This window comes from Vanellus vanellus (genome assembly GCF_965231255.1).
Source record: "Vanellus vanellus genome assembly, chromosome: 21".
NCBI lineage: Eukaryota > Metazoa > Chordata > Aves > Charadriiformes > Charadriidae > Vanellus > Vanellus vanellus.
The window spans coordinates 6,051,320-6,075,507 of record NC_138926.1 but is presented as its reverse complement, the minus strand read 5'-3'; the positions used below and the strand labels follow the sequence as shown (position 1 = coordinate 6,075,507).

General features: G+C 45.7%; 1 protein-coding gene across 1 annotated transcript; it reads right to left on the bottom strand.

Moving 5' to 3' along the window:
• Positions 1-146: 146 nt before the first annotated feature.
• Positions 147-23,711, bottom strand: TRIM29 (tripartite motif containing 29; the record flags this gene model as incomplete). The annotated part of the gene is made up of 9 exons (XM_082493925.1): positions 147-209; positions 3,161-3,237; positions 4,353-4,454; positions 5,699-5,758; positions 9,213-9,296; positions 13,196-13,394; positions 13,733-13,966; positions 15,208-15,303; positions 22,854-23,711. 9 exons carry the CDS (start codon positions 23,709-23,711, stop codon positions 147-149), a joined length of 1,773 nt encoding a protein of 590 aa, XP_082350051.1.
• Between the last annotated feature and the right edge of the window lie 477 nt (positions 23,712-24,188).

Genomic DNA, 24,188 nt, shown 5'->3' with positions numbered 1-24,188 from the left:
TAGTAAAGGCTATTGCCTTCTGCACCTTCCCTCTCCCTGGCAGAGATTAGAGCAGTAAGGTTAATACAGTAGCAGGTACATCCATGAAAATCCGCAGCTGAGTCTTCGCTCCAAGTGCTGCCAGCTCTTCCCTAAATCTTCAGGAATCAAGGTGCCTCGTTGGAAGTGGCTCCATTGCCTTTGTTGACGTAAAAGGGGCGGTAATGTGACTGCAATGGAGAATTTGGGGCATGTGAGTTTGACCTACCTTCTTTATCTGACCGCCTATACTTCACCCTCCTAGGTAGCCCAACCACACATATCTTAACATACTCCAATCTTAACACCTTCAGTCTTTCCTCTTGCAGAGCAACGCCGCCTCATTTCACTACTGGAGGTGCTGGAGTGATCAAATGCAAATGGCATTGGTTTTTGATTTACACACATGCTTTGCATGGACTTCATTCCTGAGCCAAATGAGGCTGTGCATCATCTAAAATCTCAGACTATGACTCATGGTTTGATGAGAGGTTTCTGGGAGAAGAGGAATGTCACCTTTATTTTTATGCTTCTGTCAGTGTCTATTAATTGCTCGCTAACCTGAGAACTCATGGCAGTTTTCACACTTAAAGCCATGCACAGTTAGGCGAGTGATCAACTAAGTCAAATGGTATTTAGTTGTGCTCTCTGGCTGGCAAGCCAAAACTCTTGTGCATGGAAATTCTCACACAATGGTGCATTGATTATTCTCACCTCCACACATCGCAGGGCCCAGTACTAAATGTTTGTGTAAACAGAAGCGTAAGTGGAGAGACAGGGGCAGAGCCTAAAGGAACTGCCGTTTTCCCGTCTCTGTTTACCGCAGTCCCTAATTGTGTTTCTTCTCATCAGGACCTACCCCTGGAATCTCATTCTTATCTGCACCATTACAAATAAGCAACACAATGGCAAAGTTGCCATGCAGCCTAGCATTGGGCTTGGAACGATTGCAAAACACAGAAGCCCATTTATTGATTGTGATAGCTGGTTGCACTGCTGAAGGCAAAAATCTGTAGCCTGGATGAGGATATGCTTATACCAATGAAGCATTGACCATGGCAATCGGGAACAATTGTGGTTTTGTAATGTCTGATCTGTCTTAGGTTTGATCCACTGCCCAGACCTCACTTGCAGAAGGTGGGAGACACCTCACAGCAACCTGCTGGTACACTTCTGCGCAGCGCAGTAGTTAATATCTGGCATGGCGGGAGGCTGGGAGCACGGGCAGAGCAAACCCAACCCATCTTGCTGCTCAGCGCCAACTCCCAATAGCTCCTGCTCAACATTCCCTTGTGTTGAAATTCTTTTCATTTTATGGCTTTAATTTCCAATATAATTAAGAGATGGAAGAAGGGGGCTTCATTTTAAAGAACTCCCTGTGGGTTAAAAAGACATTTATCCTTAAACAGTATAGTCTTTTGTGAAAATTTGTATTTACAGAGCTTTTAGAATGTGTATTACTTAAATACATATTTAAGACTATTTTAAAAGCTAGATTATTGGTCCGATAGACCATAAAAGCTCCTGCAGAGCTACTACAGTCCAGAGCATGTATTTCTATTTTGGGACCTTTTAATGCTTGTATTTATCAACTGAATTGTTAGGTTCAGGACTATCTGGTGAATATAGACTATAAGAATAAAATAGCCGCTATAAGTGTATGCATGAGAGAGAAAGGGAGACAGAAAAAGACTGGTGACTTCACGTGGGAGAAGTTACTCAGGCTTTCTCTATGTGGATGAGGGAAAGCACGGGTTGTGTCCATGCTTATTGCTAAGAAGACCATGCTCTCATCCACCAGTGCCCAGCGCTAACAGACTTTGCTTTCCTGACCAGACTTCCCCAGTATAACACCGCCATTAGGGAGGACAGTTTGGTATCTAAAATCACTGGGAAGAGTCTCCATCTGAGCACACATATGATGGAGTAGATGATCTTTTAGAAGTCTTTTAGAATCATAGAATGGGAGGGGTTGGAAGGGACCTTCGGAGATAATCTAGTCCAACCCCCCTGCGAAAGCAGGTTCACCTAGAGCAGATCAAACACAAGACAGAAGATATTGCGAAACTATGCTGTTCCTAGGAGATATGTTTTTTTGTAGCACGTGCAGAGACTCAAGGCTGGATTTTCTGCAAGTGATACAGTCTACCAAGGAACATCCATTTCATTGGCATTCATCTCCTGGTGGGGCCTTGAAAATTTAGCAGAGACATGCAGCTGCAGTCCTTAGGCAGCCACTTTCTGACTGTTGTGTATTTCCTCTGTTTTCTTCCTTCAGTGTGGGAATGCTTTCGCTTCTGGACTCCCTCCTTCTCACAAGTCTTATTTTCAGGGAACAATAAATAATCTTTGCAAATGTATGATCAGAATTCAAAATATAGATTTCATCTGCGGAGATGGGGGCAAAAACTTGACGATCTTAATTCAGATCATGCAAGATCTTAATGCAGCACAATGTGAATGGATGTTAAGAAAAATAGATTAACTTAGTGTTTCTGTGGTTATGCGTTAACTGTTTGTTAACCTTGAATATTTAAGATTACAAGACCTAAAATATCACTGTCCTCTGCCCCTTATAATGCACTGTTACTGGTTTTGTCCTAATAGAGCAAAATGAGTGACTTACGATGTTCTAGTGATTTACGATCATAGCCTGACCCCTCATCTTTGATATTGCATCTGCCCACTGTAGGATATAATTAGCAAGATACTTTTATATGGTTGTCTTTGGTGTCATTTACACAATCTGTGCTTTCTATACGTCACAAACTACTAAAAGTATATGATATCCCCGTGGGGAGGAAAAGTGCTTCAGATAGCAGCATGTGTGCTATAATATTTGTATAGCTTCTAGAAGACTGGGTCAAATTTTAGACCAGGGCAAAATACTTTCAAAATGTCGCTTTGAAGTATTGATTATTCCTACAACCCAGAGCTGTGGAGGCGGGGGGGTTAATCTACATCCCTCCGTGGATGACGTTAACCACAGAAAAAAATAATAGGAGCCGTTGACTTGAAGCTTCTACTTTCCCATCTCCAAAGGACCCGAGCCCCAGTGTCTCAAATCTCAGGTATCCCCAGGACACATAGTTCTCTTGCTGACGCTGTGCACACGCTTTCACATCAAGGGTATGTTTCTTACCAATACAGGCTGCTTAGAGGATTTCCATGTCTGTGGCGTCACCTTTGCAGACTGATGTCTCACTATTGAAGGATAAGCTGTGACAACATAAAACAGCCTGTTATAGATCAGTCCCTGCCACCGTCCCCGTCTCCCCTTGAGAGCATCAAGATGAGTAGTAGCAGGACTGGAAGTGCCACATAATTAGTATTGCATTGCTTAACATTGAAATGCAGCCATTTCTGGGGTGGGACACAACGGCCGTCAGACAGATGCCTATTCCACCACCCAATCAGTTAGAAAAAGGGAGTAAAGAAGGTCTGTCTAATTAAAATGTCTGAGGAATACAGAGAGGTGGAATGTAATCAGTCCAATTAAAGTTAGGGCAAGTCCCCAACTAAGCATTCTGACTCTCGCAAAGAACACTGTAGGCTATTTAATTAGCGCAAAGAGCCGAGGCCTGGGTTTCATGTCAGAAATTAATGATAGTACCTCTGGCAGTGTGATAAGTCCTAACCCCCTTCTACCGCACCAGCTCCATTCTGATTCAAAAATAATACCAGCCCTGCTGAATCACAGCCATTCTCAGTGCTATCAGGTAATGGCCTTTCCCCACCATCTCCCATTCGCAAATTAATCAGACCTGACTCTGCTCGGCAGGTGCTGATGCTCTTGGATTCCACCTCTGGTGCCCTTGAACTAGTGGGTAGCGAAAAGAGGATTATGAGATGGTGAATGGAGGATTCTCGTTCAGATGAAGGAGGACAGGCAGCTACTGTGGGCTGTTACTCAGTGGCTATTATTCTTTCGGGACGATAGCCGTTTTAAAACACTGATGAAGATAGAGGGCTAAATGGCCATGAACATAATTTCCTAGTACCTCTCTCGCCCCGGTCCCTACACCTCTAAAATAATCTAAAATTTTCATCTCTACCCATTACGAACGAAATTTAAAACCCCCTCAGCCATTCGTTAGATGTAATTTTTGAATACTTTTCAACACTCTCTAATAAACTCCTGTTGCCCCAGTTCAGCAGAGTAAGTTGCTCATGTGAACATGTGCATGTATCAGAGAGGCTGACAGTCGGGGCAGGAGATATGGGCAGGTGTAGGATGGCTCCGGGCCTTCTCTGGGGCAGCAATAACAGGATTCAATGTCTTACCACTTAAAAAAGGGGGCAGAAGGAAGGGGAAAAAACTAAATGCCTAGTACCGGTCTTAGTGAAGAGGCTCCCATCAGACTGTTTGCTGAAGTCACCAGGCGGATTCTGTCCCACCGAGGAGAACTGAAAAGGCAGCTTAGTACCATTGCCTACTGGAAGACAGAAGAGGTTGCGTTATTCCATGGTGTTGCGTGCCGCAGTGGGGAAGCCAAAGCATTGCAAAACACATTCTGTAAAACTACCTTCAACCGGCTTGGGGGAAAATGGGAACTAATAGCTTTATCTCTTTTCTTTCTTAGTAAGAAAAGGCAGATGAAAGCAGTCAGTTGTAGGGTCCCGGTGTACGCAGTGTGTGAGTGTGAAGACATGCCAGTGCTCCAGCCAGGCAGGGAAGAGCCTTTCTCTGGAGAGACCCAGAGTGCAGATGTGACTGGAGAGCAGCAGCTTCCTCGCAGGTAAACTGCATCTCCAGAGACTGGAGTAATGAGGCAAACCTATATAACTGCCAAAGCTCCCTTGCCTCCAGGCAGTTGAGGCTTTATTCAAAGCCCATTGAAATGAAAGCAAGGCTTCCCCTCCTGGCCTCCTTGGGGTCAGGCCCTGGCTGCCAGAATGAATCTGAGAGCAGAGACGATGAGAGGGAGACAGCCCTGCCTGTGGCATGAAGAGCAGGAATGACTTAGGTGTGGCTGTGAGTCACGAGAGCTCCCCCAGGTACAGGGGCTGCGGGTGCTCGTAGGCTGCCTCTGAATGGAAGGCAAGGCAGGACCCTCTGAGCATGAACTAAGCAGAGTAAGAAAATACAGCTGAGAAAAAGGAAGGTGGGGATCTGGGAAGAAAAGGCATGACTCGCTACTGCTGGTTCCCTGTACGCTAGCTCAAAGCACCCCCACCCCATTGTGCTGGGCGCTGTACGACAGTGAACATCGGGCAGGCCCTGTCTTTGAGAACTTAGGAGCTAAGTAGAAGGTGCATGTGCGATGGAGAACAGCCTTGTGCTTCTGAGACTGACTGAGGGTATTTGGAATCTGCTTCTGCCACAACCTCCATAGATTATCTTGGATGACATTGGCACTCCAGTTGATGGCAGTTGGTTAGGTATCTCAGGATCTTTACAAATTAGCCCTTATGTTTTGCATCGTCTTCTTTCGCTGTCTGAACAATGAGGACCAGGAATGTCTTTCCCTCCTATATACATAGCACCTAGAGGAGTGAGACCCTGAGTTCGGGTGTATGCAGACGGTGCTGATAACCCAGCTAAGAGATGGTTCTGTGAGACAGTGATTAACAGGTGACAGGAGAGCTGAGAGGGGAAGCAGGAAAGGTTGGTTAGCCAGCTAGAAAGCTGTGGCACGGGGGTTAGATCCTTTCAAACTGGAGTCAGAATTACCCGTACCAAGTGTTTCCTCAGTCGCTTGGAAGGAGGAAAATTCCCATGATCGTGGGTTGAAACTGGCTGTAAAACAAGAGCATCCAGTTCAGCAGTTGGCTCCTGATGAGCTGGCTCAAAGGCCTGTGCCTGGCATTGCTCTATCAAACAGTCCCCACCAATTTGGAAGCAGCCCCAAACCAGAAGTGTCCAGGGTGTAGAGGAGAGCCTTTTTTCTCTGGGTTCTAGGGAATGGTGAATAGATTTTTCATTCAGAGAGCAAAGCGCTCTCACTGCCACAGAGCTGTCTTTAGCTGCATTAAATTGCCAACTCAGGTTTGTCTACTCAACATGACTATTCTGCAAAGAGACCTGCAGGCAGAGGCTTGGATTTAGAGCTCAAGAGACACAAATAGAGGAACATTTCTTGCTCAAGCGCACGATGCCTCAGCCACTGACAGGCCATGTGCTGCAGGGTTTCACTAGGACATCATGCTGCGATGCAGACTAGTGCTGTTGTACCCCTTTTCTGAGACATTGGACTCCCAGAAGAGCGAAAGAGGGATGAACACTTTGAGCTGTTATGCTGCCATCCTGTGGACTGCTTTTCTGTTCAAGCGGTGTTTCTATTTAAGCAGTTATCTCTCCCTCTCTGTGTGCCTGAGCCCCTTCTACGTTCAAAGACTTCCAAAGGCACAAGATGATCTTTCCAACCTCCTCCTGGCTTTGGCCAAAGTGTTTGCCACATCAGGAGAAGAAAGCCCAGTGGAAGAGGACAGAAGGGAGTGGCGAGCGGTTGAACAGACTGTTTCTCTGTCTTTTAGGCAGCATTTGAGACCTTTTATGTCTCCTTTCTGCCTCATTATGTCATCCCTGAAGGCAGATGCTCTGTAATACGCTTTTTAATGACAAGAGCAGTGGAAGGCTCCTTGAATTTAAGCAAGGCTTAAAACCCCTATAGGTTCAGCGCAAATCCAAGCAGTTTCTTAGTATAGGCCACTGCAATTAGCGCAGGGTGCTGCTTGGGTAGCATTCCTCAGTGCAGCAAACAGACTTGCCGCTGTGGCCTCAGGCAGGATTTGCAGTGATCCAACCTAGCGAGAAAAAGGGTGCGTTACAAAACTATCATGACATATTCAAGGATTCTGCGCATATTATGCAATGCAAAGGGTGGTCCTCTTTTTTTTTCCCCTCTCATTTTATGGAATTCCTTAGAAAAGATGCAGTTGGAGACAGCACTGGACTTCTACATGACACACTAATAGAAAGCTCTAGAGAGTTAAATGATTATAGGTATATTGCATTATTCATCAGATGATCCTTTGCTAGCCAGCATGCAAGCTAAGTGGGTCATGTCTCCTGTTTTGCCTACCGATTCATTCTGTTCCCAAAGTCCCTGTCAGTGTGGTTTCAGCAGCTGGTTCCTTTCTATCAGTGTTCCCATAGGGGATCATGCTTGAGCCCTCACCCTGGCGGAGACTCCAGCGCAGCTCAATCCCTGTTTCAGCAGAGACTGCGTGTGCAATCATGTGCTTAGTTTTTTTGGACAAAGTAACTTTGTTGGTAGAAAATATAGAATGAGTAGCTTTGGAAGGCAACATGTCTGTGCTCTCAGGAAAATGTAGATGTGTAGGCAGAACCAACGCTCCCCCAGTATTTGTATATTCAAAAGTCCCTTGCAGGAAGCAGCAGGCCACTGAGCTGCAAGCCACTGTACAGCCCTCACACTACTCTGTAGCTGACTGCGTCCAGCAAGTGTCCCCACTGGCTCCAATAAACAGCACTAAATAAGAAATCCTGTATCTAGCAGTCCCTGCTGATCCCTCCTGTCTCTTGGCACATCCTTCAGGCGGCTGGGATGCTAGATCCAAGCTGGAAACCAGGCAGCCCCTGCTCCCAGGTCTCAGCTCTCTGATCCTCCAGAGAGGAGCAGAGGCAAGTCCAGGCACTATGGTCCAGAGCAGCTAGCAGCCTGGCTATGCCATGCTATGGCACTGCCACAAATCGCTTTTCCCTTCCTTTTGCCGTGTCAGGTTTCAGCCGTGCCTCAGACACACGTGGGAGCAGTGATGGCAGAATGGCATTGTCTGCTGTGTTCCTCCGTCACAGCCCCGCCACACTCTGCAATGCACGTGGGACCACTTCCACCTGAAGCCCCACATTTTTGGTAGAGATGCGTTCATCCCGTGCAATTTTAGAACTAACTTTCAACCACCCCTTAAGGTTGAAAATGGTTTTGGATGCAGGGCCGAGACTGTGGTCTCTCCCCAGCACCGGCAGCTCCGCTTAGCAGAACATGTGTTTCCCTGACAGCACGGGGCCTGAAAAGCCCTGAAGCAGCTGGGGCAGAACAGCAGCTCTAACCGTCCGGGCGGTCTTTGGAGACGGGCTCTGTGCAAAACGAACCCACCGCTGGCAAAATGCTGCTCTGTAGCCTCTGATGAAGAGGCTGACCCCTAGCTTGGGGGCCTGCAGGAGAGAGTCCTGTTTAAGGCTGGCGGACGCTGAACTGGGAATGTCAGTTCTGCCCCTGGTATCTGCTCCGAAGGGCGCCCTCACCCCCGTGGCGCCAGGCAGGGCTGCCAGCGAGCTGCCAGGCGTGGGCTGATAACAGAGGAGAAGGGCAAAGTGGAAATCCGGACAAAGGGCTCAGTGTTGGGATCTGGGTTATCCCCATGAAACCCTATCGACAGAGCAGGCAACAGCGCACTTCAAATACGCCTTCAGGGGAGTGCCACTGCTAATTGCTGCATATCCCTCCCCCCTGCCCGCCATCTGGCTTTGCAGAACGGCAGCTGTAGGCGCCTGGCAAACCCAGGCAGGGCCTTGCTCTCTAGGGACCAGAGGAAATTTGGTTACTTACTTTGTGCTACCCTTTCTGCTCTTTTATTTTTACAGGCGTTGCCTTACCTAGGCTTTTAGCACTCTCTTCTCTGCTCTGGAGGTCCTGACACTAATTTAGAAAGACAACTGCCATTTTACAACTGAATGTGTTGAAAACGTTCATTCGCTCCAAAGGCTCATCCTGTAGAGTTCATGTTGTCAGTATCAGAGCTCAGAAAGGAACTCCAGACTTCCGTTTTCTTAGGACATATTCCTCACTTCTTCTACCCCTTCACTGCAGGGAAAAAGTATGTTTTCTGGTGAAAGCAGAATCCTAATGCAGAGCAAGCCTAGTGTAGCTTTCAAAGATAGCACAGTGGGATAAGCTTCTCATGGAGAATAACACTGATTTCAACCAGTAACACATGTTAAAACTCTTTGTATTCACAAACTACACTGTTTGAAAGAGTTCAGTTGCTCCAGCTCTCCTCCGTGGAATTGAGAACCTTTGCTGTCTTGTGTGATATGAAAAGGCAAAAATTTCTCAGAGCTCTGTAGGCTGGAGAGAAGACCTGGCATAAACAAATGCAGAGGGACTGATCTTGTCCAGGGGACAGCAGGAAATATGAGGGAAAGCAAATTTTGGGACAAATCATTAATGAAGTTCCTTTCCTATGCCGTGTTTGGAGGAAACCCGACCACCGTTCGGGTGCTGTACCTTTGGGAGACAGGAACATGGAAAATCTCTTCAAGTTGTCAGGCTGGTTCCACTCATAGTTGTTCATCATGTATCGGTGGTCACCTGGAGAAGGAGAGCAGGGCATGAACCGGAGGAGGCAGTTGAGTGGCTTTGAGAGGGACAGGAGATGGGGCAAGGGGGTAACAGACTGGAATTGCTTCCTCAAGTGCTGCAAAGGAGATGGTTCTGCCCTTTGAAAACAAGTTCCTCTATTTTTGTCATTTCTCTGCAGGACTCTCTGGCTGGGGGGTAAAGCAGTGCTGTAGGTGCCCAGAGATTCAGCCTGGGATAAAAGAGAAAGCTCTCTCAGAGGTGTAGCACAGCTGAAGCATTTGGCTATTCAGTAGATATGCTATCTCCTGAAGATCCTTAGGGAGACTTGAGGGTTTGAGACATTTTCCTACCAAAATACTGCTGTGTGGCTAAAAATATATCCCAGTTCAAAAGCAGTGGTTTGGGTTTGGCTTCTTTTGTGTGTTTAACCTGTGCACAGAGCTGGCTTTCAACTAGCAGATCTTGAACTACATGTATGACAAAGCTCAAGAAGATCAGTGTTGGGAGGGCTCAACGGGTTGGTTTGTTCATTTTTTAAAGAAAGATGCTAAACCTGAGTGGCAAACAGCTCTAGTTTCCTGGGCTCTTGGACAAGGGTGTTTGGTTCAGGCAAAGTCGAGAAACCTACCAGCTGATGCTCTATCAGTATAGTTGCTTATAAAAATACTTTCTCTTAAGGCCTCAAGTGTTACATAAACCTATTGTTCCCTGCAAGGGGGTAAATTTGGTTCCCTTGTTTAAATAGTTCCATTCTTTGATTCTTAGTCACTGAACAAACTTTTATTTTATTTCTCCAATTTATTTCTGTGTTATTTAAACTCCCTGGATGCTCTCTGATTATTTGTCTGCTTGCCACACTACTAAGTAGGTACCTGTTATGACAACTAAAAGAAAGTGGATTCCCCTTGGAGTCTGCTATTGAGCAGGTTTCATTCCATTAATATAATATTTCTTCCTGGGAAGTTTTTTACACTAGAAGATCAAGCCAGTTGCAAATGAATTTGTTGCAATGACTCAGGGGGAGCCTGAGTTAATTAAATCCATTAAGTAATTGTGGAGTTATTTCCTTGCAGTCACTAGATGTAGAGTGCTGCCCTCTTTCAAGTGTAACTGTGTTTTGAAAAATGGAGAGCTCTGAAGTTTCTGAGACTCACCTTAAATAACATTTCCCAACTGAGTGGATACCACTGTTCTTCTCATTAGGCAGACTCCAAGCTGTGTCCATTAACTCCCTGGCAAAGTGTCTGAGAGTGCCCAGGTTTCTGGCAGTAGGTAATTGTTGCCCTGCTCAGAAATGTTTTGGCACTTGAATCCCATGGATTTCAAGTGCCATTGAGGACTTCTGGCATCAGTAACATGGAGGAGACCCTAATTAAAAGTGATCAAGTGATCAAGAAGTAGTCAGTCTTTATCTAGAGCTACTAGAACTGAACATATGCATGCTTTTGTTGGGTTGTACAAACGGCCAAGTAAAATGGATTTGCTTCAGGATTGGCAAAAAACAGTTCAGCAGATGGAAGGTAACTTCCTAAATAACTTGCATGCAAAGTGCTTTTACACTGCTCGGCTAGTTTTCAGAAGTGCTGTGAGTAGTCAGGCATCCAAAACCCCTTTGCCATTATGCAATCAGAGTTTGGAAATTCTGCAAATCTCCAGGTGAACAAAAAAGAAGAAAGAAAAGTGTACAAAAGTGATTTTTGGATCTGAGCTGTCTGTCATCTACTTGTATTAAGTTATAGCCAAATTTCTCAGCAAACCTTAGCACATGGAGTGTTGAGAATCTGACCAGGTACATTGTAGTGTTAAATGTTGGAAGACAAGTAATGCTCAATTTCTGGTACTGCTTTAAGGGTAGGGAGAGTGTAAAAATCTGGCTCTAGCTATGCATCATGAGCACTTTGAATGAGATTCTTGACTTTTCTGAAAGGTTGGTTCTCTGTACCAGAAGTATCTGGTCCGTCTAATTCATGTTTAATGGAGGGTGATGGTGCTAGATAAACGCTAATGAACTGTTCGCAGTGCAGGCTCCTTGGAGCCAGGGGCTTACTCTTTTTCTCCATAACGTAGGAAGGCAGCGGGCTATCACTTGATGAATGCTAGTGATTCTCATTACAGATCTAAATGTTCTCTGGTCCCATGTCACTTTCGTTCTTACTGCTCTGGATTGTGACTGCCAGACAGGCTGATTCACAAAACCCAGGCTCTGAAAAACATTAGCATGTTGCCCAATAACGGAACCCATGTTGTTCTGACCTCTATGCATTTTTCCAATGGTCTGCTTTTTGTCTGCATTTTTGGTTTTGGGGTTGGGCTTTTTTGGTTGTTTCATCCCTTCCTCCTTTATCACATCATCTTGTAATGTGGATCTGTCTTTTCTGGAAGGAAGTTGGAGTGGTTTGCATAGCAGTTGCCAAGGAAAAAAGGTGGTATATTAATACAGGAGGAATGTCTCGTGAGTACTGTGAATTTGAATGGAATAACAGTGACCTTGCAGATTTGCAGCAGAGTTCCTCAGCTGCTTATGTTGTATGAACTGAACTTGAGATTATTCCTGCATCTTTTCAAGTTAAATGTTCTCCTGGACAGCAGGGTGTAATTTATCCTCACGTTACCTATCCAGCTTCTTGACCTTTATTGTTCTGGTATCCGGGGTTCCACAATTATTAATAGATTATATCCTTACAGCAGCCTGGTAAGATAACAATTAATTCCAATCCCTATTATTCTTAGTGGAAGAGGTCATTTCATGGGATTAAGTAACTTGCCCAAGGTTACAAAGGCTGTTTGTGGGACAGCTGGGAAGTGAACCTCGGTCGTGGAGTCCCATTCTAGTGCTCTGTCCTCCTAATCTTACGTGAGAGCATGATGCAAGACAAGTCCTTTCTGTAGAAGTAATTAGGACACACAGAAAATAAGTGGGTTCTAAAATTTAGAAGATTCCTTGCAGTGCTGTGGTATTGACCATGACCTCTCTGTTCACCTAAGAAAGATCACCTGTCCTTAAACATCACTGAAGTGTGGGGACCATTTGGCACTGCATTTTCCTTGAACACGCTGGCTCAGGGCAGGTGGGAATCAAACCTCTCCCTGTTGGAACACGCAGAGAAGTATGATCAGAGAGGGTTATGTCAGTTCAAGTCAGAGCTTAACCTGAACACCAAAATGGAGACCTTTTTACTTGGAAAATTTGTTATTAGATTTTCAGCAACAGGTACTCGCAGGGTATTTCATGTTCCAGCCAGGGAAGCAGTGGCTGAAATGGGCTGTTGTAAAATAGTATGTCATACCAGCACAGCAAATGTGCTAACTGAGCTGTATAAACAGGCTAATGACAGGATTTCAAAGTTGCCATACTGGGGTGGTTACATTCATGTTTCTACCACTGCCTTCTCAATTCACCTAGTGAGCCACTGAGTTGCCTTAGTCCATCTGTGCAGTCTTCCACATAGAAACTGTTGTGCTAAACTTGCAGGGGCTTGTTGGAGCTTGGCGCATGGCAGAGTGTCCCTGCTGGCCTCGTGCAGGAGGGAAGAGTCACTGTTCTCGACCCCAAGAAAAGTGTCACTCTGAAGTCCCATGTGGGAGGTGGTTGAACTGATTAAACACTGCAAAGCTGTACCACCAAGCAGCGCTCAGGAAAGTGAGGCTAGTTTGGACCCCTGGCTCCCCTACACACAAGATACTTTAAATCCCTTGCAGTTCAACTGGCTCCATCCCCACATAGGTCTGGTAGCATAGTTCTGATATTCCAGAATGAATTCAGTTACAGGTAGTGTTTCTCCCACTCTCCTTAGGTCCTTGCTTACTTTCTCCTCTGTGAGAGCACGCTCATCACACTTTATCTCCTCTGTCTCTGAGCTAGGCTTTGCCCAGGGAGGGAGGGAAGGGGCAGATCTCATATACTCTACCATTCTCCATGTGGTTCCTCTCTATGAAGTTGCGGCCAAGGTCAGCCTTGCAGATCTTCTCCACGTGCCTCATGCAGACATTTAGGAGGTCATCTCTGAGGAGTCCCATAGATGGGCTCATGCTCTCCCCTTCAAGCAACACACTATATGTTGGGAGAGATGGAGGGGGGACATAATTCCGCATCAAAGCCCCAAACTCCTGCCAAAAAGAAGGGAGGAGAGGTTACTGAGGAACATAAGAAACGGCTGCTAGATCCTAGGGAACTGGCTAATGTTAGGCTCCAAATAGTATGAAGTGCAAAAGAGAACAGTGAAGATGGAGGGGGCAGACAAATGTTCTGCCTGTGAGGTGTAGCCATCTACAAAAAAAAGGCGTTACCATTCTTTACCCACTAGAGCAAAGACAGCTTCAAATGTAAGGGTTGGTTCCTGCCATACTTTTGCATTGCACTGGAGAAGATTAACGCACCTTACTCCAACTTGGGATTTGTCCTATCCTCTTGGGAAAAAATGAAAGGAATACAAGATCTCAGTTACCTGCAAGAAGAGCACAGAGTCACTGATCTGGTGGATCTGCTCCCTGTTCTCCTTGTCCTCCCGCAGAAGCTTTGCCCTCTCTTCCAGCTCATCCACGATTTCTTTCACATTCTCTGATGCAATCTTTTCCCTCTGGTCCAGGGCAGCCTTCACTTCATCCCTCTGCCTCTCCAGGTCACGGATCAGCTCCTTGAAATGCTGGTCCACTGTGGCTTTCTCGTTGGTGGTGTAGTTCTGCGGAGGGAAGGGGCAGAGAGAGAATGCAGCAGGAAAGACGCAGGAGAAATAAAATATTAAACTTCTCAGGGAACCACTTGCTAATAGAAGGATACAGAGGGGGATATGTCCAAGCATTCTTAGCATTTAGACTGTGACTGTGGAGAATCTGGGTATGTAAGTCTGAGCATCAGAAAAGTTGGGCCAAGCGAAGTAATACTTGTTCTTGCAATAATTGTGTGTCTGTAATCTACAGGGCATGCTGTTGTCTTGATTATAAGAGCATATCTTTTATTTCAATTCATGAACTGCACTCTAAGGTGGTATTTAAAAACACTGTTTAACCGTCCAAATCATGGTTCTGCCTCCTCAAGAATTTGAGGACCAAATTCCCACCATTTCAAAGGATGAAAGGTGCTGAAACACTTTTTACAAACCTGACCTCTAGGTCCCTCTGAAATATTCCTCAGAAGGACTGTGGATGTAACTATATTCAGAGTTAGAATTTCTAGGTCAGATTTCCAATAATAATAATAATAGTAATAATAATAATAATAAAGCAGACAAAAGCAGAACTGGCAAGCCAATGTGTGAGTACCACATAAAAGGGAGAATAATGGCTTTGCCTATTAATATTATGCAAATTTTCTGGGGTGTCTCCAAATAGTGTTTTCACTGCTCTATTCAGCGTATAAATGAAAAAAAATAACACTATTACTATATTCTAACCCTTAGCATGGTGGAAGAATTATAAAGGAGCCCTGTATCAGTACGGAAATAAGCTGTTCCATTATAAACAAGATGTTTGTTGGTGTAATTGCATCTGTTCCTGTTGCCTTATCTCTGTTTGGGCAATCCAGAGCCCTTCTGGAGTTTATTTTTGTGTGTGTGGTCTAGCAGAAAAAAAAAAAAAAAGGAGCACACCTTTGTTTCCGAATCAGCCCTGGCTACTGGTGGTTGAAGAACTGTAAGGGACCCAAATCAGGGAGGTGCCTTGGATCGTTTTGTAACAAGGCTGTGCTGCCTCTTCTTGATCTCCCGCGGGGTATGTTGCAAGATGACCTCAGTAGGAGTTGTTGTTTCCAATATTTGGCACGAGTGCGTTTTGGAGAGTGATGAGATAGAGACTGGGTAAGGAATGGAGTGAGTAAGAGAAATTGAGGAAAGGAGAAGAGGGATGTGAGAGAGTGGAAAAGAAAGGAGAGTGACAAGTACAGGAGAAAGAGAGATGTGACCTTAAAAGACTATCCCATACGCACCTTGATACGGTCCCTCTCCTTCTGCCACTTATCCATTTCATCTTCTACCTCAATGATCTTCAGCTGCAGTTGCTCTTTCTGCAGTGAAAGCTCAGCCTGTGAGAAGAGAGGAGTCTCATGAACTGGGGCTGAGGGTGGCCTACTTCAAAGAGGCGCTGTGCTTCCACTTATGCATTTGGCCCTGAACACTAATAGCTGGGAGGTACAGGTTCCTGGCACTGCTTGAAATGGAGATCATGTGCTGACACTGGACAAGATCCCAGAGCTTCTGGCTGGGTCAAGAGATTCAGCTCCCTCAGCAAAGGCTGCAGCAGAAGCACCCACCTACTAGGCTACTGTCATGGTGCCGCTTTTAATCACATTAGAGTCATTAGCTGGAGCTGGAAGAGGCCTGTTTCAAAATTCAGCTGTGTATGCAGTGAAGGGCCCATCCCAGGGTGTGCCTCTGCAGCAATAACAGTTTTCATGTAATTACGGAATGACGTTTGACGAGTGTTGCAACAAGGGGACGATGCCTCCGGCAGGAATTCTGTTTAGACAGGATTGTGGATTAATTTGCTCTGAATTGAGAGCTTTCATGTTATGATGAAGCTGGGGAATGCTTGGAAAAAATAAAAAACACAAAAGGAGGAGGTGTAGTCAACCATGCTTGGCTTAGATCAGCAACTTCACTGGGATTCATTTGCATTTTGTTTTGCACTGGCTTCCCAGAGAAGCTCAGACCAGACAATTGCATGCAAGGCAGTCCATAAACCTGGAGCCCGCGGAGGGCCGGGCAGCCATGCACTGGTGCACCACGCCGGCTGGTGTGCATGCCGTGTCTCTGGAGCACACCAGGACCTGGCTGGTTAGTAATGCCTTGCGCCGTTAACTCTTGGTAACCCCTCCCTTGGTCATTCATATTCACCACGTCCCTGCCCAACAGATCATGACAAAGCCTTTGTTTACGCACTTGAAGATCTTTGTTTCATGTATGTACTTGTTGGTCACAGCACAAGTACAACTACAGGCAACCTGGCTATGGGACGCTTATCCCCAGAGCTGTTTAGGAACTATGCAGTTGGCAGAAATTACCTGTACTCCACAACTGAGCTATGTCACGTTACAGAAATTCTGAAAACTCACTGTTCATGTGGGATCCTTTGGCAAATGGTTGTATTACCCAAAAGCACTTACATTTAGGCCAACTGTTAGAGGCAGGGGAGATGAGGGACAGATAAATCCACTCCCACAGTAGCTAACACAGGGAGGTCTCCCTGCTGGTAAAACACAAGGTGTAGTTCCCACTGCTTTGCCTCCCATCCAAGAACATAATACAACATGAAAACCCAGTCTCCTTTTGTGATCAGAGTTGCCCTTGGGCTGGGAGTGCAGAATTTTCAATTCTCCATTCAAGGAACAGAAAACAGTGTCACACGATGAAGAGCAGGCAACAGGCTGCCAACCAGCTCAGACCAAGGAAATCAGCCCAATAGGGCTCCTGTCTTGGTGCCAGTCACTGTAGTGTCTGAACATCCTCTTGAACTTGAACCAAGCACAGCTGCATCTGAGAGCCATTGACTCTAGCTGTTCCAACTTAGAAAATCTCTATTTATAGAGGGAAAACAATTTAATTATTGTTTTATTGCCTTATAAAACAGAAGAAAAGGGGAACAAAAAAGGCAAATGTACTCAAAGGTATCTTAATGCCAGCAGAGCTGCATCCTGACTTTGTCATTGTAATTGTCCTTGTTTGTTGAGAGTTAGGAGGGCACTGGCCCTCTAAATATTATCCATACACCCTGCCAGCCTTCAATAGTCAACTGAATGCTGTCATGAGATGAAGCTCACATTCTACAGGGGTTCAGAGCACACGTGGATTTTTAGTACAGGATCATCAGGGAACCATAAGGATACCAAGATGAGAAAATTTGCTCTACTACTGATCAAGAGAGTAAAGGCATGAGGTTGATCCTATAGTTTTCACATTTTCAAGACAGAGACTTGGAGGAATGCATGCTTTTTTCCATTCTCATGTGCACTGTGAGATGTCCTGTGCATCAGGACACAAAGTCATGCAAACATCTTTGCACAGCAGGGAAACACAATGAGATCAAAGGATTTTAGATCCAGATATTCATTGTACTGCAGTAACCAATGTGAGAAATTACATTATAATGCAAGTTGTTTCCTTGCAAATCATACAGAGAAGGAATGGAGGGATTTTTTGGAGAAGGGCAGACCTTTCACAGCCACGTAAACACTCCCAAACAGTAGGGATTTGAAAAGAAAAGTGACAGGAAAACATTTCAGGTGATGGCTCAAAAGTGGTGATAACAATATTATACTTTTATAGTACTTCTTAATTAAGATGTGTCTCAAAGGAATTTTGGAAACTATTCCTTGCTCAAAAGTGATAGCTAACTCCTAACAGCTTGTGGTAGTTCTAATATCCCTTCACCCATAAAGGTAGTTTGGGTGCCTCTGGGATGGTATGTAACAACTATTTAAGAGCAGACCCACGCTACAATTTAGAATGAGAATTATGATTTGCAAATGGAAATTACAGAGATAGTTCCAATAGCTGGAATGCAAATACCACAGTCATCCAGGTTCGGCTTGGGTTAAGACGCCCATACTGAGGGCAAAAGGAAACACTACTGCAGACAGCGGCAAGGGCAAGGGAGGTGAAGGGCAGCGTTTCGTTGCATGATAGTGCAAACACTAAAACTAGTCTTACCAGAGAAAAAAAAAAAAATAAAGAGGTCCAGGGAGACTATGGAATAGTACAAGAATTGGTGACATGGGCACAAGGAGGCAGATTCAGTAGGGGTGCTCTGAGGATGGACCACAATGAAAGGCGTTCAGCAAAGGAGACTTCATGCTGTTTTTAAGGCCCTGTTTGGTCTGGGACTGGCTGGAAGCTGTTTTAGCATCCGCGTGTATCCAGGGTTACATTTACAGTAGGGTGGTTACAGGTACTAGGGACAGTCAACTTCTCGGCTTCATTGCCTATGAAGAAACGGCTCTCCTAGCTTTCTTTGTATTTCTCAGATTTTCCAAGGTCAACAATCCCTGATCCCCTTATACGATGGACAACCTAGAACAAATCCATTGGGTGAGACCTGGGGTTCAGAAAGTCCTAGTGAAAGATAATATAGCAGCTCCACCCATTGCAGGGGGAGTCCCTACAGCACAGAAATAACAATAATAGCGAAGAAGATCTAGGAAATACAGGTTTAGACCATTCGGTTTGACTACGGTAAGTTGAGAAATGCTGGCACTGAGAGTCTTTGAGCTAAGAGAGGATCCCCTGTTAGACTCTACGTTAATTAGGACAGTCAAGATGCCTAAGTGAAAGTTCAGAGTGTAGACCTAAACATCCACAACTGAACCCAGCCATTGTGCTGTAAAGGATCTAGAGATGTGAGATTATGTGTTGCATCATGATGCAACTCATTTTTGCAAGGCAGCAATACAAGCATCATCATGTCTTAATGCTCTGGGAACCCAGTCCCTGAATCAGGGAACACCCCTGTGTCACCAGCCCCGGAGAGCTATGCTAATTACCTGCCAGCAACAACCAAATGCAATAATGAAGCTAGAGATGAAGTGTTTAAACTTGTTGTCCCAGTACAGGGCCTGTATTGGAAATGGCACGGCTGAGAAATCAGAAAATTGTTCGAGACGTTGTTTCTGCTGGGTTTGCCATTACATTTTTCTGTCTAAGCTTTTGTTAAGCAGAGGTGTGGGTATCAGTGGGCTACAATCAATCTCTGGATTCTCTGTCAGCTTCCTGCAAAAACACCACTAGTCGCTGCACGAGCTGAGGCCAGAAAAGGCTCTGTGCTTTGCACAGTTTGAAGAGCATTCCTTACTTGCAAACTGGTGGATTTTCCCTGGGTTCGGCCCTTACTGTAGAGGCAGAATGCGGGTAAACAGGCAAATCTGCTCTAAATCAGTTTGCAGCAGGCCAGCTGCCCCAGCCTTCCGGCTTAAGAAGAACGTCTTGCAGGTAGTGCGCACCATCTCTGTGGAAAGAGCACCTATTTTAAGCGGTGGCCGCAGAGCAGCCACGACTAGTGTAGATAAGGTCTCACAGCCACATCGTGCCCTGACCTTCTGTCAGTGGGATAGGGCAAAACTCCTTCCACGGGCAGACTGGTACATTGATACACTCTTGTTTGCTCTTTATTCAGACAGTGAAAGCAACACAGAGAGGGCTCAGATGGAAATCCCTCTGGATCCATCTCTGTGCACGGTTGACTTCAAAGCCTAGTTCAGACTCTGTGAAGTCTCCCCTTTTAAAAGTCGCTTTGCTGAAATGAGGAACACCCAGCTCCCGTTTCTGCACAGCAGTTCTCTGCTGCCTCTTTAAACCTGCTGTACAATGTGAACTTTTCTTTAAAGGTAAAGAATTAAAGAAAAAAATCAAAGTGCTTTCCACTAGAACTGACCTGACGTGCTGAGTACTAAGGCTGGCGCTGGATGGTACCGCCAGGTTATTTACAGCTCTGTGACTGGCAGGCACATGTGAAGTTGTCTCATTTTGGGAACAGGCCTGTAAAACAGGTTTGGAATGAAGGATCCCCTTTTGAAATGAAGGATGTTGTCTGAAAGGGGGTCTCTAGTTCGGCTGATAAATCAAGCTGGCCAGAGGGTTTTATTTGAGCGTACAAGCAGCTTTTGGCAATCCTCCCTGTTAAGCGTGTGTGGTTATTACCCAGCCTCACAGACTTTTTTTTGGTGGTTTCTTGTACTGATTCTGGTGGGGGTGTTACTTTTCCTTTAAATCTGTAGCAGGAAACTATTGCAAAGCGGATCTGGGGAAGGCATTAAAGGTTTGCTGGGTAAAATGCGCAAATAGCACTGGGTGGAAACTCAGAAAAAATGTCTCTGTCTTCCCTGCCAAGTTGTCTCTGTCTGACCCCCTGTGCCTTTCGCTCTTGTCTGCTGAGCAGCACAGCAGGAGAAGGGGCATGACTGACTCTCACCCCAGGCTCCTGAAAAGTGGAAGATGCTGCTGTGTTCTCTGTCTTTTCCGCAGACAGAGAGATCTCAGGCTTTCCACCGCCTGCTCAAATGCTCTAAGCAGTAGGTGTCTGTACACTGGCTTGTTTGCATTCCTCTGCTCGTAAGCTGTACTGTCTCTGTCTGCGTTGTGGAGCAAGCAGCGTTACCTAATTCTACAGAAGGATCTTAAGCTCTCCCTTGCTTTCCTAACACTGAAGTACAGCACCTCTCTTCCCTACAGGCGTATAGCAAAGGTTAACAAGATAAACTCGTGAAAGAGACTGTGACCTGCATTAATTCTGCAATACGAAAGGAACAGGTGGACCTAAACCAAGCATATTACACCTTAGTATGTGACAGTTTTGTGCCCCCAGATTGCTGAGCACCCAGATTGACAGGCTGAAGTGCATAGAACCCCCGTCCCCAGTTCTGCTGGAATCCTCTCCAGGTTTGGAGTTGTAGTAAGGCCAAGGACTGGGAAATCCTTGCAGATAAACCAACTGTTACTTGACAACCAGCACTGCGGGAAAGGGCCTGTCTGGATACAACTGTGTTCTGGTCACCAGTCCAATGGCATAGTTAGCAAATTTGGAGGCAGTAAAGCTACCCTGGAGCTGCTTGGATGCCAAGCTGTGAAAACGGGGCAGGGATGGGGTTGACCTGATGTGGGTTTTTGCTTATGCTTTCCACAAAGGCCAGCAGCACCAGCCACACTCTGCCACTCTTCCAATTTGTGGTCATATTCCAGCTCAGCTGATTTGCAAAACTTGAAAAGAATAGGTGGTGCACACAAGGGACTTGGAAATGTTCATTCCTCTTTGTGGTTCTTGCTAAGGCTCCACCAACAGTTAATAAATCAGGGCTAGGAATAAACATTTGTAAGCAACAGCTATTCTGTTAATTGTTTTTGTCTGAGTGAATACTCACTCAAGTTACAACGTGATTAAAATTTGTTGTCAGGTGAAACTTGCACATGTGTATGATTCATATTGATAAAGCCCTAAATCCTTTAGGCTTAGCAGCAGCAGAAACAGTGCAGGGGACAGTACCAGAACTAAAGCATGGAGCTAACGAGTGGCACAAGGACTCTGAGAAAGATATTTAAATCTTAGGTAAAGTCTTCTCTGCCCAGCTATGGCTGCCTCTAAAAGCCAGGTGTTCTAGGTCCATCCAACCACAGGAAGAAGGCTTTGGCCAGCCTCAGTTCCTCAGGGAGCAACCGTTGACCTCTTTTCAGTTGAAATGGCTAAGAGGAATTGGACAAGCTGGCAGACACTAGACACGGCTTGATGAGACTTAGGCATACGCTATGTTCAGAGCTGACATCAAAAACACAAGAACAAGCAATTATGAAATAAACAGCAGGCTAGTGAGCCCCGCAGGAATGTCTAAGACATGCAAGAAACCTTGTCTGGTTTCAGCAAGGCTGCAAGTTGGAGATGACATTTCAAGAAAAGACCAAACGTTTGCATAGGAAGACAGAAACGAGCTCTAGATAAGATGTTCTTTCAGCCTTATGAGGTAAATCTTCCTAGCACATTAGAAAGAGTTAAAGTGTTCTTCCAAGTTAAGGGTAGCTCAAGAATTTCCAACAGAGAGTATTTGTATTTGCCTGTTCACCACATCAGTGAGCTGGCTTGGGCTGTGCTTAAGACTGGGATTTAGCAGACCTTAGTGCCCTTCCAGTTTCTGCCATGGACTGTCTGTCTGACTGTAGCCAAATTGTTTTACGTTACTGTTTCATGGGTCTCCTTTCTGTAATCTCTCCTGTCCTGTCTGCTTAGATCAGAAGGTCTCTAGGCCAGGACATGCTCTTGCTGTGGGAATGTACAGCACCAAACATGGTGAGACCCTGATCTTGACTGGAGCTAGTGGAATGATCATACATCCACCCAGAAACCAAACAGTGTAAGACTTTAAACAAACACATGTGGAAGACTTTTCATTAGAGTGAGCACTGTTTCACATACCAGCCTCATCTCCTTAGATGTCTGTCCTCTGAACCTATTGTAGTAACACTTCGGGGGAAATTATAATGTTTTCTGTTTGCACCAGGATTTTTTCTTCATCGAAGCTTCAAAAGACTCTTCCCATAGGTGGGGCTTGACACTATTATAGCCGTAACAGAACAGAAAACCAAAAAGCCATAATCTCACTCTAAGTAGCTGAGATGGCAATTTTCAATAGTAACCTAGCAGCCACTGATCTGACTACCTGTATTCTGGAGGTCCTGAACTTGAGCAATGCCCCACCTTTCTGGCTGGGGATAACACTACGCAAACGCTGTCAAAACTTGAGACAGCTTTTTGAAACCTTAGCATGTAGGGCTTTGATTCAGCTTCTGCTGAAAGTCAGTGGTGCAACCCCAGGGGTGGAAACCAGGTTCTCCCCCCCCACTTCCCGCAACCCAGTCTGCTACACACCACCAGTGCTATGCTGCTGTAACCAGCCAGTAAGAGAACAACAATCCCATTGCAGCAGAGCCCAGGCAATACCAGTTCTCCACTAAATGCTTCCCATCCACGACCCCTGCATCCCAGAATTACATTGCAGACATGATTTTAGGAGAGACTGTTGGCTGGAGAGCAAAAGCTGGGGTGTAATTATTAAGGTCTGTTGGAAAGATAGGGAACATGCAATAAAAAGAGCATTACCTCTTTTCCCGCTTTCTCGATCTCCACTGTCACTGTGCTGTGGTTCTTGTGCTCCTGGAACATGCAGAGGTAACAGATGCACATCTGGTCTGTCTGACAGAACAGCTCCATGGTCTTCCCATGCACAGGGCATTTTCTTGCTTCAAAGTCTCTGATGGGGTCCAGGAGCTGGTGGTCCCGGAAAGCTGCTCCCTCCAAATGGGGCTTGAGGTGCAGCTCACAGAAGGAAGCCTGGCACACCAAGCAGGACTTCACAGCCTTTTGCTTGTTATCAATGCAGGAATCACACAGAACATCCTCAAGCTTCACCCTGGGCCGTGACCCAGCTGCTCTGTCAGGCTTGTTGAAGGTGGATCTTCTCAGGTCCCCTGTCTCCACCAGAGGGAGGGAGGTTTTCTTCAGGTCCCCCATCTGCCCCCCAGAGAACAATGACTTCCTCCCTTCCCCTTCATTAGGCAGGAAGCTCTTTTTGGAATCCAAGGAGAAGAGGGACTTCCTGAGATCGCCTTTCTCAGCAAAGGAGAGGGGTGGTCTCCTCATGTCTCCTATCTGTCCACTGGCATATTGCATCTTCTTTGAATCTGCCGAATCCATGCTGAAGTAGGTCGATCTCTTTTCGTCAGATGACTCCACAAACTGAATGATGGGCCTCTTCCAGTCACTCCCAGAGAAGAGGGAGCTCTTGATTTGCCCTGTTTCTAAAGAAGGACCACCAGTGCCCTTCATAGGTTCCTTCTCACCTCCAGTAGGGTTTGTGGTCTTCTTCGCTTCTTCTTCTTTTTTGGGGGCAGATGGACTTTTCACATCCTCTGGCTTCCCGGTGGTACCATTTGTCCTTGCCGCACTCCCCGTTTCCATTGTCTAAACAGGGCGAATTGGCTTCACTGCCGAGTCTTTCCTCCAGTTCCTGTCTCTCAACCCTCTACAAAGCGGGTATGTCTGCCTGGTCGTTGTCTCGGCAAGGAATGACGGAATGCAGGAAAGTTTCTGCCCAAGTGACGCACCTGGAGCTCCTGCGAGGAGGAGGAGAACGCCTGGATTATGCTGGGTAGACGCAAGGAGAAAGAAAGAAACAGACGTTACCAGGGATCAGAAGCTACAGCTGTGCAGTTAATTATACAAGGCAGTCCACACCCAGGAACATTCTTGTCTAACCAGGTTTGGGAGGAAGGGCTGTTTATATACATAGAAATTTTTTTTTTTTTTAAAATAATTTTCATTAAGATGTAGCAACCAGTTTGACCGCTTGTTTCAAAAATAATTTTGCTCATTGTTGCCAGGAGCTGAGGTTACCTCCTTGCAGAGATGGGCAGGGTCGGAGAGACCATGAGATGC